Source organism: Trichomycterus rosablanca, chromosome 2 (assembly GCF_030014385.1).
Source record: "Trichomycterus rosablanca isolate fTriRos1 chromosome 2, fTriRos1.hap1, whole genome shotgun sequence".
Taxonomy (NCBI): Eukaryota; Metazoa; Chordata; class Actinopteri; order Siluriformes; family Trichomycteridae; genus Trichomycterus; species Trichomycterus rosablanca.
The window spans coordinates 32,981,096-33,001,598 of NC_085989.1; the positions used below are offsets into that span (position 1 = coordinate 32,981,096).

Here is a 20,503-nt window from a genome sequence, read left to right on the forward strand (position 1 = left end):
TACAATTTCTGTGTGAATGATTATACATAACTAATGTGTTTTAAAACAACAGCAATATTGGATGCCAGCTGTTTGTATAAATAAGATTTCTATTAAATAATGCTACATGAGACATCTGTAATGATCGTAAGACAGCATTTTAGGGCTTTATTACAACTTTACTCTATTCATTACTCTATTCATTACTCTATTATTCTTAAAGTCAAATATTTTAAAAATGTTTTAACAATGCCCCTAAAACACTTGTAGCATGATTGTGACACTGTGCCAAGTCAAGTTTAACAATTACTAGGTATATAAACATGTTCTTAAAAACTTCTAATTACATTTGCTTCTAAAACAGCTGTAGAAAACAACTTCCTTATGTGTAAGATTTGTTTATGGTATGAAAAAAATTATATTAAAAAGCCTTTTTATACTGGATTGTTTCATTTTGAAAGGCAAGTACTGTATATAACATAGTAGTTTTCACAGTGCTAGCAGTTAAAAAATACAATAAGTGAGCCAGTGGTTTAATTGAATAATAAAGAAATAGAAATATTAGAGCTTACTTTTAAAATTAAAGTTTGCTAAATGATGTATGTAGTAGCTAACACAATTAGCAAACGTTTAAATACAGTCAGTTATGTTGAAGTATAAAAACAAACAAACAGACAAATAATAATTTAATTAAACTAAAATGAATTTTGGGTATATCGTGAATATATTTAGTCATACCTAATAATTCACAAATGTAGTGCACAGTTGATAAAGATTTGAACTTTAATATTTCAAAGTTCAGTAATATTTATAATGGAGCTTAAACCCACATTCTTGGGTTTAAGTTCCAGGTGATTTTAAAAATCCTTGATTAACAAGCAACAAATGTTAAAAATATGCTTTTAAAGTCAGACATTCAGCTGTTAAGCCTGATTAAAGAGTGATATGGGGTATTTTATTAGTATGAACAAGTTATGGATCCACTGTGAGGTTCTACAAAGAAACATGGATAAAGCGCTGTATGGAACCATAAGGAACTAAAAAATGTTTTTTGAGCAACCATCAATTGAGAGAACCAAATCTTTGCAAGAAGGTATAGTATGTTGTGGGCTGTAACTGACCTTTCAGGGACATGGAAGTTGCTGTCATTTGTATTTTGGTGTAGTAGTGTAAAATGGGCTTTAGTCTGTAGACCCATGAATATCTCATCACTGAGAATCAAGTAGTTTTGGGTAACAAGGTTACAGTGTAACTCACTAGTCCATAATTAACTGTCCAATATAAGTCAATATATATAAGTCAATATAAGTCCAAGTTTAAGTCTACAGGGAAAATGCATCACTCATAAAATGTGCAAGGCTTCTGAAAGCACTGCATGTTCTAAATGTATATGCTACAATCATGTGTAAAAATTAACTGAGCATAAAACATTTGGTTCTACTAATCCTGTAATTAAAATCCATAGGTGATTAGCTGAAAATGTCTGCTGAAGATAACTTTGAGGAAGCCTGTGGATCCTTGTTGGCATCAAAGGCAAAACACAATCCCTTATTAACTGAGGAAGATGATGAAGACTTTTTTGAAGATTGCATGGAGGAGATTGAGGCTGCCCTTACTCATCCTGAAAATTCAATAACCTATTCACAGAAATGTAAGGATGCATTGCATGCTGAATTCAGTGGACTTATGAGGCAGATGCTAACACAGCTAGATGACTTTGAAGCCACCCATGAGACCCAGTCTACACCAGCTTTCTTCACAGACAGTGAGGATATTTTGAAAGAAAGTGCCTTTCAAGACACCAGCAAGTATGGAAGCTGTATTGCAGAGACAGCAGAATTCATGGCAGTAGATAAGTCTGATGACTATATGGTCGAAGCCCCACAGCTATGTCCAACCATGGAGATAAAAGAGATTGGGAAAACCTTTGAGTTCTGCATTGAGGAGGTAAGCCGTCTAGAACGAAGAAGAGAGGAGTTAGTACAGGAGCTTCTGGAGCTGGAGAAGCCAATGGAAGAGGAGGTTCAGGTGTTGAGGGGTAAACTGGGAGAGGCCCAGAAGCTCCTCATCCAGTCCAGGCTTCAGAAGCAGAATTTGCATGCTGAGACGCTACTGTTTAAGAGACGTTTGTTTGCTGCTGCTAGAGACTGTGCACAGAGCCAAATGGCACTGGATATACAGCAAAAAGAGGTGGAGCAGCTAAACCAAGAACAGGTACTTTGAACAATATATGTGGTAGGCATTTTGACATCTGCCTTTATTCAGCTATGCCTGTCATACCATATATACCAGGATTTCAGCATGAATTACTCATAAAAAGTTGATGATCACAATATCAACATTACATGCATGAAAAGGCATGTGAACCAACTTCTCTAAAATCTAGTTGGAGCAAGGTGTTGCGGTTATGGATATGAAATTGGATGTATGGGTTGCCCTTTTGAAAAGCAAATTTAAAATCTGATTTTCTCAAAATACTAAACTGTTTTGTTCAAGTGAATCATACCCCAAGAACCAATTTTAGTGAACATTCCTTCTATATAGAAGTATGTTATCAACCAATATATACATATATATATACTGTATACACCGATCAGCCATAACATTAAAACCACCTCCTTGTTTCTACACTCACTGTCCATTTTATCAGCTCAACTTATATAACTATATAGAAGCACTTTGCAGTTCCACAATTACTGACTGTATTCCATCTGTTTCTCTGCATGCTTTGTTATCCCCCTTTCATGCTGTTCTTCAATGGTCAGGACTCTCCCAGTACCACTACAGAGCAGGTATTATTTGGGTGGTGGATCATTCTCAGCACTGTGGTGACAATGACATAGTGGTGGTGTGTTAGTGTGTGTTGTGCTGGTATGAGTGGATAAGACACAGCAATGCTGATGGAGTTTTTAAACACCTCACTGTCACTGCTGGACTGACTTTATATCTACAAGGTGGACCAACTAGGTAGGAGTGTCTAATAGAGTGGACAGTGAGTGGACACAGTATTTAAAAACTCCAGCAGCGCTGCTGTGTCTGATCCACTTATACCAGCACAACACACACTAACACACCACCACCATGTCAGTGTCACTGCAGTGCTGAGAATGATCCACCACCTAAATAATACCTGCTCTGTAGTGGTCTTGTGGGGGTCCTGACCATTGAAGAACAGGGTGAAAGCAGGCTAAAAAGGTATGTAGAGAAACAGATGGACTACAGTCAGTAATTGTAGAACTACAAAGTGCTTCTATATGGTAAGTGGAGCTGATGAAATGGACAGTGAGTGTAGAAACAAGGAGGGGGTTTTAATGTTATGGCTGATCACTGTATAAGTAATATATGTTTATTGGACCCCTCCAAAAAGAGGTAAAAACAAAAGTTTAAGGGGAGGAGGCGTTCAAGGGGTGCCAGGTTGCATTAATGGATTCTCAATCTTTTTGCAACAATAGGTATTGGCACATTAAATAAGTATTGACTAAAATGTTAAAAATATAAAGTGTTCTTTCAAAATCATATGACAATGATGTCTAATACAAACCTCTTTAATCAGGAGGAGATTAAGGCCCATGTTGTGGACCTGACTGAAGTAATCACCAAGCTTCGTTCTGAACACCAAAGTCAACTACAGGCCCTGAATGATCAGAAGGACCACATTACTCAGGAATCCAGCAAAGACAAGACACACTCGTACCTGTCCCAGAGCCGACGAGCATCCCAGGATCTTCAACAGTATCTCCAGGGTGAAATCAAAGCCCTGGAGGAGTGGTATGAGCCCCGACTGGTAGCCTTACTCAAGAGACAACAAAGCAGTGCTGAAGCTTTAAGTAAATACAGAGAGCAGTGCCAGGAACTGAAAACCAAGCTTGAGCCCCTGAGAGACGAAGAGCAAAAGCTTGCACTCGAGAAGGCACGACTGGAGGAGCGCATTTGTTTGATGGAAAGACAAAGAAAGGAAAACGTAGAGCAATATCGTGTACGTAATTGAAACTACACACATTATAAGCAAGTCGAAATTCAGAGTTCAGAATTCATTCAGCTTATGTTTTACAAAATATATAGCGTTCTGAATTAATTTGTTTTACTTTTGACAGAAAACAATAAATCGTCTTGAGGAGAGCAGTCGAGAACTGAAAACTGAGCTTCAGCTACAGATAAAAAAGATCAAGGAGACAGAGGAATTGAAAAACAGCCTGGCCAAGCAGCTATTCTTATATAGGCAAGTGTTACCACTATCTGATCATTTATTCCATTTGCAAGTTGCAAAAAAATAGTTTCTTAGTAATTTCAAAATTAGTTTAACAAAAGTAGGCATTTAAAAATAACGTTGTATTTCTAATATATTTTTAAACATTATCATCAAGTTTATCACAGCAGATGGTTCAACCTCTACTGATTTCTGTTCAGCCTCTAAGAATAAATCATCATCTCCTAATTGTACCTTATTTAAATTTACTTTACTGCATGATACCTGCCCCTCCAACACGCATATAGAGGACCACTCTTCTCTTTCTTGTCTTCCCCAAGACAGTTGCTGTTAAACTGGCAAAAATGTGATACCCATTTTGCTTTGTTTCATTTAGATCAGTTGTCTATTGGCCACCTAGCTATTTCAGTAGTACCACCGCAGAAACTCGAGAGTAGAGTCTCGGCAAAGGGGGGGCTGGCATATTAGACAGCTGCATCTAATCTAATTTGTTTTTTAAATGCTATGTGATTTTATGTACTGCATACACACGCTTTTCTGGAGTTATACCATAAAATATAGAACACTATATCAGCTTAAACATGACATTACTAAACCATAAAGGTCATTTGGCATTTGCAATACTGTACCCACTTTACCAAAAGTAATTTGGTAGACGTTGTGCTGCGTGGCATTTGGGGAAATGTCAGTTTACAGACATTTTTTGATGATTGAAATACTTCCTGCCATATTTGACACTTTCATATACAGTTGCAATCACAAATATTAAGGATTTATAACTGTGCTGAAATTGAACCTTGGTGATAATTGTACTTCTAGCAAGACAATGATCCCAAGCACACTAACAATTCAACCAAAGCTTGCTTATTGATTGATTTATTAGGATTTAAACATCATGTTTGACACACTTTGGTTACATTCATGACATGACAGGTAGTTACTCGTTACACAAGATTAATCAGTTTAAGTCTTTTAATGTCAAACACAGTCATGGACAATTTTGTATCTCCAATTTACCTCACTTGCATGTCTTTGGACTGTGGGAGGAAACTGGAGCTCCCAGAAAAAAACCCACTCAGACACAGGGAGAACATGCAAACTCCACACAGAAAGGACTCGGACCACCCCACCCGGGGATCGAACCCAGGACTTTCTTGCTGTGAGGCGACAGTGCTACCCACTGAACCACCATGTCACCCTAAAGCTTGTTTAATAAAGCAGTCCTGGAATATGTCTGCAGATTGAAATCCCTCAATGTCTGTCATCATTACCATAATGCCTTTTTAAGGTGTAGGGTGGGGTGCAACAGTATATCATGCCAACATGTTTTATATTACTATTATTTTATGTCTAAAATAATGTCATATATAGCATGTTAATTTTTTTCACCCAAAATGCATAAAATGTTATGTCATTAAATGTAAAAGGTATTACAAGAGGATTTGTTTGATATTTCTTATACATTAACCTAATGCTGTTCTTTGCATATAGGGAGAGCATAGAGGGACAGCACTCACAGGAAATTCCTCTGATGGAAGAGAAACCTTGAACAATGACAGCTCCTCACTACCAGTCATGTTGTTTTGAGGTGTTTCTGAACTATGCAGTACGGTTGGCTTGCTTTATTCTTGTGTAAATATTACCGAATTAAACTGTCACATCAACAGTATAAACATGCATGTGTGTGCACTTTACAAATATTCCAAAACAGGCAGTGGGCAACATGACATCCACCAGCAGCACTCAACCTCTGCAGTGTTCTATCATTGAAGAATGTGTGACAGAAACTGGCCAGATTTTTATCTGCCCACTTTAATGTCTCCAATGTTTTAGATGTACCTGCAGTGTTAACAGAGTGAGTCAGAGTGGACAAAATAAAGTTTTATACACACAAGCCTGAGTGTTAGTGACTTGTCTTTATAACCATAAGGCGAGTTTAGGAGCGAAGAACAAGGACATATTAGGGCACTATGGCAGAGCTCTTATAACATGCTGGACAGGTTAAGATAAGCAAGATAAATGAAGGTCTTTATTTTAAGACTGCCTGAATCCAAAAACATGAATTATTTCAGTACTTTATTTTGAGCAGGGTGTGAGTCAAATAGCCAGACAGTGTGATTATTTTGGCTAAGTTTATGACCCATGGAAAGTCAGTAAGTTTAGTAGTGAGAACTTTAAGCAATAATAGTAAGTTGTGATTAAAGTTGTGGGTTCCGCCACATCACTGTTTTATTCATGTTAGCAGGTAGCATGAGGCTAAAATACCTTGAACCTAACCCTTAGAAGAGGTGTTCGCATACTGCCAATATAGAGTAGATTGCCAAGCCACAGTTGTATAGAGTATGTATTGATCTGGGTATTTCTGATAAACATATGAATAGTATACTATTCCCGGGTCACTTTTACTACTGCTGATGTCAAGTAATACACATGTAATAAAGTTAAGTGTTTAAGTCATGAGGTTCAATCACTATAGCTGAATCAGTTCATGAAAAAGTTTATTCTGAATGTTCTGTACAACAGCATGGACAAAGAGGACAGACACTGAAAAGCCACAAAATGCTTTCGCATTATAATAAGAAAAAGACAAACAACAGCAGATCACTACTGAGAAAGTACAAAATAAGGAATAAGTGACCACCTGAACTTCTGACATGCTTAAATCACTCATGTAAAAAATAAATCCCCTAGCGACAGCCACCACGATCAAACCGTGGCAAGCACATACTCAAACATGGCTTATTTTTTTTATGGTTTGTAATGTTTCTATTGTCAAATAAGTAAAGAGGCTGTGGAGTAGAATTTTAAAAAAGGAGGGCAAATCTGAATTGAAAAACAAGAGCCACAAATTACTCCTAGAAAAATACACTATTCATAATATTAAAAAGAGAAATGTTTCCAGTCGTTTTTCTCCTTCTCTTGGGACATACTGTTTTTTGAGTATACATGGGTGAATGGTAATGTTCGCCAGTTCAGAAGATGGAAACGAGCAGGGTTATGTGGAGACAATGCGATGTGGTAAAGGCTGAAAGTTCTGCAATGTTGTTTTATCCTTGGACTTCTGTGTCTGCTGCTCCCTCAGGGTCTTCATCATTGTAAATGTTCTCCGCCTGACGAATGAAAAGCATTGATGCAAAATTAAGTAAAAGCTTGCTAAGATAGAAAAAAACAATTGTATATATGGCATTAATAAGCATTTCCCCAAAGTTATGGTAACCTCAGTATCTTAGCTTTATAATACATCCACTGGATCTCCAATTAGTGGTGTTAAAAAAATAGCAGTCCAACACCATTAACCTGATAAATCACTGTTTTTAGTAGAAATGCTATTTCTACATAGCAAATAATTTACTTGAAAGTGTAGTAGAGTAATGAAAACAAAAACCCAACAATTAGGACATGCATCCCACTCATTCTGAGTAATCGAAGCATTGATTGAAAGGGGGTTGTTCAAAATAATAGCAGTGAGGAGTTCAGTTGGTGAAATCATTCGTTCTGCAGAAGAACGGGTGTCAAATTTGGCCCTTATTTAATGTAGGAGGGTAGCAAATGTTGCACAGGTTGGTCATAGCTCATTTCCTTCTGAAATACTGGGTAAAATGGGTTGTTCCAGACATTGTTCTGATGAACAGCGTACTTTGATTAAAAAGTTGATTGTAGAGGGAAAAACATACAGAGAAGTGCAGCAAATTATTGGCTGCTCAGCTAAAATGATCTCAAATGCCTTGAAGTGACAACCAACACCTGAAAGACGCAGAAGGAAGCGTGGAACTACTGTTCGAATGGATTGAAGAATAGCCAAAATGGCAAAGGTTCAGCCAGTGATCACCTCCAGAAAGATCAAGGAACATCTGAAGTTACCAGTGAGTACAGAAGATGATTAAGTGAAGCCAATTTACCAGCAACAACTCCTTGCAAAGTCCCGTTGTTAAGAAAAAGACGTGTCCTGAATGGGTTAACATTGGCCAAGAACACATTGACTGGTCCAAAGAGAAACGGCTCAATATTTTGTGGACTGGTGAAAGCAAAATTGTTCTTTTTGGGTCTAGTGGCCGTAGACAGTATGTCAGATGACCCCCGAGCACTGAATTCAAGCCAAAGTTCACTGTGAAGACAGTAAAGCATGGTGGTACAAAATGATGATATGGGGATGTTTCTCATACCATGGTGTTACGCCTAGTTATCACATACGAGGGATCATGGATCAATTTAAATATATCAGAATACTTGAGATCATGTTGCCCTATGTCGAAGAAGAAATGTCCTTAAAATGGGTGTTTTAACATGACAATGACCCAACACATCTTGGTTACAGACAAACAAGATTGAGGTAATAGAGTGACCAGCCCAATCCCCTGACTTCAATCTCATAGAGAACTTGTGTTCTGACGTCTGAAACACGTTTTTTTGAGGCAAAACCCAAAATTGCAGAAGAACTGTGGAATGTCGTCTAATCATCCTGGACTGGAATACCTGTTCAGAGGTGCCAGACGTTGATCGACTCCATGCAACACAGATCTCGGAAACAATTGTTATGCCACTAAATATTAGTTCAGTAATTTAAAGTAAAGTGAAACCTCAAAAAAATTTTCATGTTATAGATAATTTTTTTGAGTTTTTAAAGAAAAATTCTGGCACTGCTATTTTTTTGAACAGCCTAATATTCATTTTTCTTAACTTTCTGTAAAGGATGAACACAAACTGGCTAAATGTTGTTAATGTTTTGATTTAGAATTGAAAGTGTAGTATTTTCAGTGCATTTGCATTTATGGGAATAAAAGTTATTAGAATGATTTTGTGCTTTATTCACTTTTTTAAAATCACTGCTATTTTTTTGAACACTACTGTAAGTATAAAAATAAATTATTTTTTATACTTTTATATAAAATAATTAGCACTATATAGTAAACCATATGCATAGATTTCTAGTGGTGTCACAAAATGCTTGTATGTGAGGAATTAGATTTCAGCTAATATTTAGCAATAAACTTATTTTTCCACACTGTTTTTTATACTTCCACACTGATCAGCCAAAACATTAAAACCATCTCTTAAATAAGTGCAGGACAATGCATAGTTCATACAACATTCACATGTCTCAGCCAGGAACGTAATAAATGTTGGGCTGATGGTGGTTATTCATAGTAATCGTGTTGACTGCAGCGAATATGATCAGACATAAAGCCGAGCTACCTTTTTAAGGCCCAGCAAGAAGCAAAAAGTGCTCACAGCTAGCCATTGTAAGTACCCACCAAACAGTGGTCCAAGGAGGGATACTGGTGATGAGGTCACAACACAGTGCATCAAAGCCTTTTGTGTATGACGTGTAGTCACAGACCTGTCAAAGTGTCTATGCTAACTCCTGTCCACTATGGAAGGCACCAACAGCAGGCATTGGTATGGTGGCACTCCGAGTCACATCACATGTCGCTCTTGGAATTGTTGCATTGTCAAGTAAAAATTATAAAGTGCACCCCCTAGTGGTCGGAAGCATTTCCATTGTGAGCAACCCTCAAAGACAGCATTTTCTTAATGTATTTCGTTTCAGTTTATGCAGCGTTTTCTTAAAGTTTTAATGGCGAGGCATTGCATATTTTACTAGCGGAGAAAATGCAGGGTTCATACACCTTTTCCAAGGTCAAATTCAAGCACTTAAGCACTTTCAATGTCCATTTTCAAGCTTTTCCAGCACCTTACAGCTGTGGTAAATTATATATTTATACAAATACTGTACATACACTATATTGCCAAAAGTATTCACAAAAGAATTCAGGTTCCAATCACTTCCATGGCCACAGGTGTATAAAACCAAACACCTAGACATGCAGACTGCTTCTACAAACATTTGTGAAAGAATGGGTCGCTCTCAGGAGCTCAGTGAATTCCAGCGTGGTACCGTGATAGAATGCCATCTGTGCAACAAGTCCAGTCGTGAAATTTCCTCACTACTAAATATTCCAGTCAACTGTCAGTGCTATTATAACAAAGTGGAAGCGATTGGGAACGACAGCAACTCAGCCACCAAGTGGTAGGCCACGTAAAGTTACAGAGCGGGGTCGCCAAGTGCTGAGGCAGCTCATACTGCATAAAAATCTCGAACGCTCTGCTGACTCAATAACTGCAGAGTTCCAAACCTGCTGTTAGAGCTGCAAAAAGGGGACCAACTGTATACTAATGCCTATGGATTAAGAATGGGATGTCACTCAAGTTTATATGCGTGCGAAGGCAGACGAGTGAATACTTTTGGCAATATAGTGTACATAGTCAAAATGATTAATTCACCTTTTTTCACATTAAAAGAGATGGCATTACGCCATAAGCAACCAGAATTGTGTTTGGTAATAGCAGAAATATAAAAATTTAAAGGGAAACAAATACGTTATATGTTTCAAAATGGGCCACCCATCAGAAAGTAGACTTTGCTTGCTAACTATTCGGTCAGATAGCTATTTGTGGTGAAATAAATATTGTTATGATTTCAAGCACTTTATCCAAAATTCCAGCACTGTTCAAACCTGGAAAATACGACATTAAAATTCAAGCATTTTCAAGAATCTCAAGCACCCGTACGAACCCTGGAAATGGCACCAGGATGTACTGTAGGTCCGATCCACCTCGCAAAATACAAAAGTTGAAGCGGCTGCTAACGCTCTGATACCAGATACCACAGGACACCTTCAGATATCCTGTGGTGTCCATGTCTCAGAAGGTCAGAGCTGTTTTGACAGCATATTAGGTGGGTGGGTGGGTTTAATATTATGGCTGATTAGAATACATGTGTCCCACATAGTTTAACATATCACTACCTTGTCTGTCATTGCTGTGCTGAGAACCAACCCATTTCCACTGATGAACTGAAAGCTTCACATTTGACCTCAATTAAACTTTATAATGGCATCTTGTTTTAACGAAACCATATCTAAGCTGAATGACTTGTTATGACCAGTACATATTGATGATCAGAGCACATTTACTCACCATTTGCCAGACTTGCATGATGTTATCCTCAGACACAGAGCAAATCACCCACGGTTCATTGGGGTTCCAGGAGAAGTCAGAGATCTTAGCTGTGTGGCCACCATGAATAAACTGAAGGGGACAATAAACAGAATAACTAAGACATAGTTCAGACATCAATTTCCTTTTAAAGTATTTATACGCATTATGAAATTATTTCACACCAGTAATTCTGGAGGTCCATCCTCAGCATCTTCTGGGGACTGCTCTTCACCAATTTTACTACAGGAAAACAGAAATATAGCTGAGGTTAATAAAAGTCTTTGCACTCCAATGGTGCACAAATCTACAACAACTAGGAATTGACTTACCTAAGGTCCCAGACATTTAGTCGTCTGTCTGTTCCACTGGAGGCTAGGATCGTCTCATTATGAGGTGACCACTGAACCTGTAAGCACAATGACAGGTCAGAGATATTGCCCCAAATGGCACATATTTTAAACAAATAAATAAATAAATAAAAAATTATAATAATAAAGTACCTTAAAAGAAATAATACCTGGAAAATTTCATCTTTATGCGACTCAAATGAATGCAACTTTAACTTCAGGTTCCTCAGATCCCATAGTGCAACAGTCTGTTGGAGGGTGATACAACACCAGTTATAGTTCACAGTGCTTTACACAGTAAACAGGCATTCTGACTATGATTCTTACCTTGTCAGCTGAGCCAGTGGCAAGGATAAACTCACTGTAAGGATTGAAGGACAAGCAATTGACTTCAGCAGTGTGAGCATCTACCGCATGACTGGGCTTGGATGTGTTGTTGGAACGTGTATCCCAACTGAAACAATAAGAAAAGATGTATTAAGCATGCGTATCTATGTGAGAAAGATGCCACTGTGCATATATAAATGCAAGTGTATTTAGTCTTGAAATGTATTAATGATACATTTAGCAGTATGAAAAATGGTAGCATTGGGCGGTATTGCCGATTTGCATACCGTCATATGCGGACAAACTTTAGTGTACAAACTTTACTAAATGTCAGAAAAACTGCCAAGAACACCAACATTGGAAGGCTGTACCTGCAAACCTCTGAAAAATTTATTTGCAAAGTCTATAAACTCTCACCCTTTAAAACTACATAATATTTTAGAAATAATAATAATAATAAATAATACAAATAAATTAGCTTTCACCTTTTACTTGTATTCAGCATTTGTATACAAACAAATACACGACATCATTCTCAAATAAACATAAGCTTTGACAATATATAATATATTAACCAGAGGTGGAAAGAGTACTAAAATATTAAGTACTAGTAAAGTTACTAGTCTAAAAATCTACTCAAGAAAAAAGTAACTCATTTAAAATGTACTCAGAGTAAACGTTACTTAGTTACTTGTTTAACAGCAGGGTGGGGGGGGGGGGGGGGTCTCTTCTGTGTAATGCAAACAGGACAAGTGGATATAAATCTCACAATAGTTGTTTTTAATTAAAATATAATAGAAAAAAACATGTTGAGACAACATTTAAAACATTTAGGGATGTATAATGTGTCATTTTAGTCCCATAAAACTTTTTCAAACTGTACAACCACTAGTGATGTGTCGTAGAATGATTCGAATCTATTGAACGGCCCTTTAAAATTAAATAAAGGAACCGACTCGCGCTTCTGGGAGTCGTTATATATATATATATATATATATATATATATATATATATATATATATATATATATATGGCTCTTTAAAAGGAACCGAGCCAAAAGATCCGACTCCCCATCGCAGAATTCACTGCAGCAGTTTCTCTGACGCGATTTTTTAAAGCGTTTTTTTTACTCAGTAACGGATGGGATTTAAAATGTAGCGAATTACAATTCTCAATACAAAACATACTTAAGTAAAAGTAAAATTACAGGCTGTAAAATCTACTTTAAAAAGTACAAGAACACAAAAAAACTACTCGATTACAGTAACGCGAGTAAATGTAATCCGTTACTTTCTACCTCTGGTCTTAACCAACTTTAATCCACAACATGGACTGATTATTATTTGTATGTAAACATTTTCAAACAAGTGCTCAACCAGGATAAAAAAATATAAAAAGTGTTTAAGAGTTGCTGCAGCAGATGTTGTGCTTAAAGAATACAGAAAAAAAGAGTCTAGTCTTTTCTCTCATATCAACTATTTCTACTGCTTCTTTTTAAACTGTGGATGTTCGTTCACTCACACATTTAGCCGCTAATATCCACCATGTTAGCGGAGTGTAATCAGAGCAGTAACGCTGAGCACTGGCTTCGTGCCCGTGGCGCACGTCATCACGCACTTACGAAATGTATATCGATCGAATTTGTTTAAAAATCATATCACCGTTATTGAAACATTTTCTATCGCGATATATATCGAGTTTATATCGAACAGTCATGGACAATTTAGTATCTCCAATTGAATTATTGTCCAGCACTAGACGACGGTGATGTAAAATAATTCAAAGTCCAAACATTTCAGTGGGGGTTTAGCGAGAACGCTACTTTTAAGGTCACACAAGCTCAGTGCAAAACAACATAAGCACAGCCGGAGACGATCATTTCTGATATCTTTCCTACACAGCATAGTACACTTAACATTCTTAAAGGGCCAGACAATATATTTGTAATTCACATTACATGACAGGTGAGACGTTAGAAAACAACATTCTTTTTTTCTTAGAATAGCCCTTTTTTTCCAGGAAAAATAGTTCGTGTGAATTACAAAGGCAGGAAAAACTACGGCAGACACAAAAGTCAGAACAGGGGACACGGCGTAACGTTATTATTACTTTTTGCTCCGTCTTCTCAACACTTGTGCTTGATATACACCGTTACACACATGCACGCGCTTGTGTTTGTTTATTTCCGGTTGCACTGATAGAAAATGTTTATTTCGGAAAATTTAAATACGACCCGTTTTTAAATTTCTGCTTGTTTGTTATTTGATTTTTGATCTTGAAACGAAAAACGAATAACTCCCAGTTTTCCCATATTGTATTTTGAAACGAAAAACAACCCGTTTTCATGTTTTTCAACTTTGGGAATTCAAGTAAAAAACGAATTACCTAAAGTACACAGACCGCTTACCTCACAGCTAACACTAGCCATTGTGGCTTTTCGCTTGTCTCCCTCTGTTATCACCTCAAACAGTGAGCACCCCCACAACCAATCAGCGAGCTCCAACCACCTACCACTCCCACCCCTCCCTTACTGTGGATGCGCAAATGTCTTAGTCTCAGTTTTCAAGGTAGACCTAAAGCAGAAATTTGGCGCTTCACATTTTTTAAAATACCGTCAACATTTTTAAATACTGTCAACATTTTTAAATACCGTGGTATACCGCAATACCGTCATACCGCCCAACCCTAGGTAGCATTACTCATTGTTTATAAATTCCGCTGTTATGCACTGCCTGTTTACTGTGAAAAATAAAGCTTTGTGTCTACAGAAGTTTATTTGACTAGTAAAAGTGTGATCCATCTGTAATCCAAATCTCTGTAGTTCTGTTACTCTTGTTGAGGCCTTCTAGTACATCATGGGTTCATGATTAAGAACTAATACCTTAAACCACATTGTGTTTGTTTGTTTATTAGGATTTTAACGTCATGTTTTACACTTTGGTTACATTCATGACAGGAACAGTAGTTACTCATTAGACAAGATCCATCAGTTCACAAGTTTATATCGAACAGTCATGGACAATTTTGTATCTCCAATTCACCTGACTTGCATGTCTTTGGACTGTGGGAGGAAACCGGAGCACCCGGAGTAAACCCACGCAAACACGAGGAGAACATGCAAACCACACAGAAAGGACCCGGACTGCCCCACCTGGGGATCGAACCCAGGACCTTCTTGCTACCCACTTAGCCACCGTGCCGCCCCATTGTGTCTGTGAAATCGTTTACATCTAGGTTTTTTCAGACGTCTTGTTTTCAGATTGAATCTTGGTTGGATCCTAATTAGAAAAAGCTCCATTCAAACAGTATGTACATTTCTGCAGGGCAGTCCTGATTTTAATCAAGGCATTATTGAATGCCTCTTAATACTAATGCACCAATATTAGTAAATCAGCCGACATCCATCTCAAGTGTACTTTTAAAATGGTTACAGAAAGTAGACTGAAATGCATGTAGCATGCATTAAAAATGTAATTTTGTACAACTATTTCCTTTGAAAACATAACCCTCATATAGAAAAGATGTATATGACGACTGATTATACAGGGTCTGTAAGACATCTAATACTTCTTCGTATATTGATTGTCCATTACTTAAAAGCAACATTAGGCTTGCAACACCCAGTCAGTGGCACAGCGATCTAACATGCCAGCACACCACTGCAGATTGTTTGTATTTCAGCATACTGGACATTTGTAGGAAGGAGTGTGCAGTGATCTGGTTCTGATTGATCAGAATGGGGGTTGTACAAATGGCAGCAGATTCACAATCAAGCACTGAAAAGCGACTAAAATGGAAAATTGAGGACAAAAAAAAAAAAAAAAACACTGAAGACACCACCGTGTATAATCTATGACATTTAGAGTGTTAAAGCTTAGAACACAGAAATAAAGACCCACTTACATCATAAGTTTTTGGTCATCTGCCACTGATCCAAAGAGAGACTCATGCAGAAGATGCCATGAAACATCCTCAACCACAGCAGTGTGACCGGTGAAAATAGTCTTAGCATCAACGATCTTCCCCTCCTTAGGTACTGTACTGATATCCCAGAGACAGATTGTCTAAAAAAACAAAAACAAACAGCCAATAAATAAACCAGTAGACCAGATGTTAGCCATGATACTGTACAATAGATAAATAAAGAGAGATGACCCTTGGGTATCTGATGGTCAGTTTATTTAAAGCAAAAGATAAATACAAGCAGATGATGTGCGGCTTACATGATCATCAGAGGCACTCAGCAGGCAGCCACTTAGATTGGGGTTCCAAGACAGGCCATATCCTTCTTTTTGATGTCCCCTCAATCGCAAGTCAGGAGTGCACTCTCCAGAAGGATCTATAGAAAACAGAAAGCAGCATTAGCATGAGCCGTGAAAAACTTCTGAACTATGCTGTGAGCTGACTGTGCATGCACACATGCTCATGTTTCTGGGCACTTGTACGTGATACCCTCAGGTAATAGCCTAATAGCCTTGGGCCTTCCTCTCCTCCTCTTGCGTGGCAGCTTTATCCAAAGCACCCCTCTTTGATAGAACTTTCATCCCTCCTCTGCACATGCCCAAACCATCTCAATTTTGCTTTCCCAACTTTGTCTCAAACATATCTCTTGTCTAATACCTCGAATATTATTTATTTATTTAAGGCATATTAGGACTTGCAAACTCCACACAGAAAGGACCCAGCCCACTCAACCTGGGAATCAAATCCAGGACCTTCATGTCTCTCAAATAAACAGATGTATTTTGGGAAAAAAATCAGCCTATTGTGATCACATTTGATTGCATCCTGCTAAACAAATGTATTACATAGTTCAAATTTTAATAAGATTAGTAAACTTACCGGGTTTGGATGGGTGTTTGGTATAATCGAAAACTAGCACATCACTGGTGGGAGTTTTGGTAGCAATGATGCAGGGGTTCTGAGGCATGTAGCGTGCTCGGTTTACTTCTCCTTCATGGTTAATCTTAATCTCGATTTCAATCTTTCCACTCACTGAGCCAAAGCCACCAAACTCTGCAAACAATGGCATAAGAGTAATTTGCAAATTATGTAAACAAACATTTAGCTATGTTTTATATAATAAGCTTGCTGTCACCCTACAGACTGCTACTTACCCCCTTTCTCACTGTCGTAGTGTGAAGCGTCAAACTGAGCATCATCGTTAGGCAACTGAACGCTGGCAATAACGAGATGATTCTGTTCATCCGAGGTGTGTGTGCCAAGAACCAACCGGTGGACACTGTAGTCTTTACCCTCAGGCCTGTATGGTTAAGAAAGAAGTGTTATGCTAATATACTTTACTGGCAAATATAAGCATTGAGCAAAAACTATTAACTATATTAAAACTATTACAGAACACTCACACATTCTGACATTCCTAATAATACATAAATAAATAAAAAAAGCCTTTTTACAGACTAAAATTCCAGAATAATTTTAATTAATTAAGATTAAGATATCCTTTATTTGTAATACATACATATTCAGGTGTACAGTACAATGAAATTCTTTCTTTGCATATCCCAGCTTGTTTGGAAGCTGGGGTCAGAGCGCAGGGTCAGCCATCATACAGCGCCCCTGGAGCAGACAGGGTTAAGGGCCTTGCTCAAGGACCCAACAGTGGCTGCATAGCAGAGCCTGGATTTGAACCGCCAATCTTGCGGTTGATAGCCCAAAGCTCTCCCCACTAGGCTACCACTGTCCCTTTAAATAATAAAGCCATTTAAACAATAAATGATGAAAATATACATGGTTTGTACTCGGGTCTCGCAGCCATCTGTAGCTACCGAGTTCAAATCTCAGCTCTGCTACCAGCCAGCAGGATAAACATGACTGGCTAATGTTTGCTGAGTGGGAGGGCCAGAAGGACTCCTCATCACTGCTGCAGTTACACAATACTGATCTCTGTGAACCCACCTTGTGCAGGTAAAAAAAAAAAAAGCAGTTGGCAACTGCATACAGTACGGAGCTCACTAAAACTTTGTAAGTTTTGAGTGACAATTATTTTGCAGACACAAAATAAATAAGAAAGGGGTAGTGATTCTCCTGTGTGAATGCTTTAGAATACCTGGTGACATCAGGCAGCCACTGTGCTGTAAGGCTGGGCCACTCAAGTGCATGGGTCATCACCAGATCATAAAGAAATGGTGTGTTTTTCTTCCAGATCTTGTATTCTTCATTAATCACCCTCTCCTCCACTGCATCATCAAAAGCCGCTGCAACATAGAACATAAAAAAATGTCATGTACCAAACTGTTTTAAGTATTTGAATAGATACAAAGCACTAAGTATTAGCAAGCTGTCTACTATCCGTCATCTTAAAAATCAGACAATTTAATTAGTGTGTGAGAGCATTGGTTTTAAAGCATTAAACACTTTTTAACTGCCACATTGTGTTAAGGAGGTCCAGTACAAACTTTCTTATAGAATGAAGAGTTTTAAGCCGATTATGCAAAAGTAATTTAAAGATAGTGTCCTATGGTTATGTGGATAATCTTTGCCATATTAGTCAACACGTGTTTGTTTTTTACCTGCTTACACTGGTCTTTCACATTCATTTCATTTCTTATTTATATATAGTATATATCTATAGTTGTTATACTGCACATAACTCTGCACCTTTAACCCATAATGTGAATTAACATGCTAATTGTTTACAGGTATGAATGTGTGAAGTGTGTGTTAGAGAGAGAGTATGTGTGTGTGTGTGCGTGTTTAGGACTGTCCTTATTGTATTTATCGTGCACTGCTAGCATCTGTATAACCAAAGTCAAATTCCTTGTATGTGAGCATACTTGGCCAATAAAGTCTGATTCTGATGGATCAAATCAAAAAGGGAAAGGAAATAATACGACTATATGAATATTTTTACTTGGTCATCCCAATCAGTATTAAAATAAATTCTAAACGTTTAAAGTACCGGTAACAGTTTATTCTAAAGGTGCACATCATAACACTGCTCATGTTTAAAACTCATTAAAGAAACTAAATATAGTGACCATCATAAATACGATTCATTGAGCAGTCCAAGCTGCAGTTTTAATTACAGCGTGAACCTCTAACGTGACATAAAAGGTAAAGATAAGCGTTTAAAACATAAACACTAATAACTACTCTCACTAGTAACAGCTTTTATTTATTGTACCGCGACTTGAATGTAAAATGCAAGGCAAATAATCTGGCAAGTAGCATCATGCTAGCTAATGTTCAATCATTCTAATTGCTACCGCCTATTAAAGGGAGCATAACTTGACAACTTCTTACAAATGCGAATCTGTAATGTTTTGTGCTCTGTGCATGTTTAAAACAGGGTTTTGTTACACTGCTTCTAATAAAATTCATGATAATAAAGCCGAGCTTATATTTCTAATAGAGTTAAATTATGATAATATGGCGGGACGCGCGCGGCCTGTCTTCATGCCTAAATGGCCAACTGCGCTATTAGCAATTAGCTAACTAAAGAACTACATTGTTTAAACTCACTTCGCACAACATTTAATGTTGAATTAAAGCAGCTCTTACCTTCTTTGTCAGCCATGCCGGCTCTATGAGTGATATTACCACAACGATAATGCAGTAAACCAGATCAGCAAGACCCCTGACTGCAGCAGGATGCTCTTTGTCTCGCGGTACTGTGCACGTTCGCGCCAACTACAGCCGGCACCGCTCACTCACAGCCAATCAGAGAACGGGAGAATACGACGACTCAGCTTGGGTTGCCAGATTGCTAGGGAAAGTACAATATGGACCGACGCAGGTTGCCAGATTTAACCATCCTAAACCGATCCAAGAAAATGAGCACACAAGTTGATTTGCCCAGAATTTGGTATCTGGCACCTCAGCCTTACAGCCGATCGCAGTAAGTAAGTACACCAATAACTGACCCAGATTTAGGCATCCGATACCGCTAAATCACAGCCAATAAGTGGGATGAGGACAACAGAGGCAGAGATGGGTAGCCAGCTACAAGTAATGGAATTTCAGGTCTTTTCAGTGGATCTTACTATTTAGTCTGACTTACCAAAACGGACAAATTTATTAGAACCAAAAGTTTTTAGAAGCAAAAAAAAACTGTAGAGAATTTAAAACGAATTATAAACCCAATTTAAGTACTGTGGCAATCAGCCAGCTCGCTTAGTTAAGATTCCCAAGTTTTAACCAAGATGTGCTGCTGTTTTAGTCAACACCTCAAGAGGGCGCTGTATTCCCCGAATTTACACCAGTCCTAATGAGAACCCAAAGCAACTCATGTGATCATTGTGCTGACCATCACACCATTTGAGCTGATCTTTTCCCCAGTCTGAAGTTTAAGCTCAGTACAGCCAAAAGTGCTTGCCCGCCTTGGTTGGTCATGGCGCCCAATGTGACAGCAACCGACTGGGGTACTGTAAAACCCCCTACCTGCCATGCTTGGTTTGGCCTTGTAGGTAAAGAAAGTGTACTTGAATGCAAAGTGCAGTTCTCTTTTGCTGCTACTGGTTTTCTGCAACCCTGTCTGATTTCTGTGGCGAGTGTTTGTGTAGTACTCAATGGTGAACTGAATAGCTGGCAGATTCATACCCAAGCACTCTTTATTATTGAGGCTGTCCTTGTTCATCGACCTGATGATCCTATGAAGTGTTTCTGCTCCAGTAATGTGGTT

General features: G+C 38.0%; 2 protein-coding genes across 2 annotated transcripts; one reads left to right on the forward strand and one right to left on the reverse strand.

The window, feature by feature from the left end:
• Positions 1-1,458: 1,458 nt before the first annotated feature.
• Positions 1,459-6,068, forward strand: sync (syncoilin, intermediate filament protein). The gene is made up of 4 exons (XM_062990738.1): positions 1,459-2,193; positions 3,533-3,955; positions 4,074-4,202; positions 5,682-6,068. Exons 1-4 carry the CDS (start codon positions 1,459-1,461, stop codon positions 5,733-5,735), a joined length of 1,341 nt encoding a protein of 446 aa, XP_062846808.1. The 3' UTR covers positions 5,736-6,068.
• Positions 6,069-6,667: 599 nt separating this feature from the next.
• On the reverse strand, positions 6,668-19,850 carry rbbp4 (retinoblastoma binding protein 4). Its single transcript, XM_062990743.1, has 12 exons — positions 19,384-19,850; positions 17,930-18,077; positions 16,977-17,122; positions 16,702-16,875; positions 16,083-16,198; positions 15,763-15,923; positions 11,860-11,986; positions 11,703-11,780; positions 11,515-11,591; positions 11,368-11,425; positions 11,165-11,275; positions 6,668-7,296 (listed from the first exon to the last, which is right to left on the reverse strand). The coding sequence occupies exons 1-12, from the start codon at positions 19,397-19,399 to the stop codon at positions 7,234-7,236; spliced, it is 1,275 nt and encodes a 424-aa protein (XP_062846813.1). The 5' UTR covers positions 19,400-19,850; the 3' UTR covers positions 6,668-7,233.
• Between the last annotated feature and the right edge of the window lie 653 nt (positions 19,851-20,503).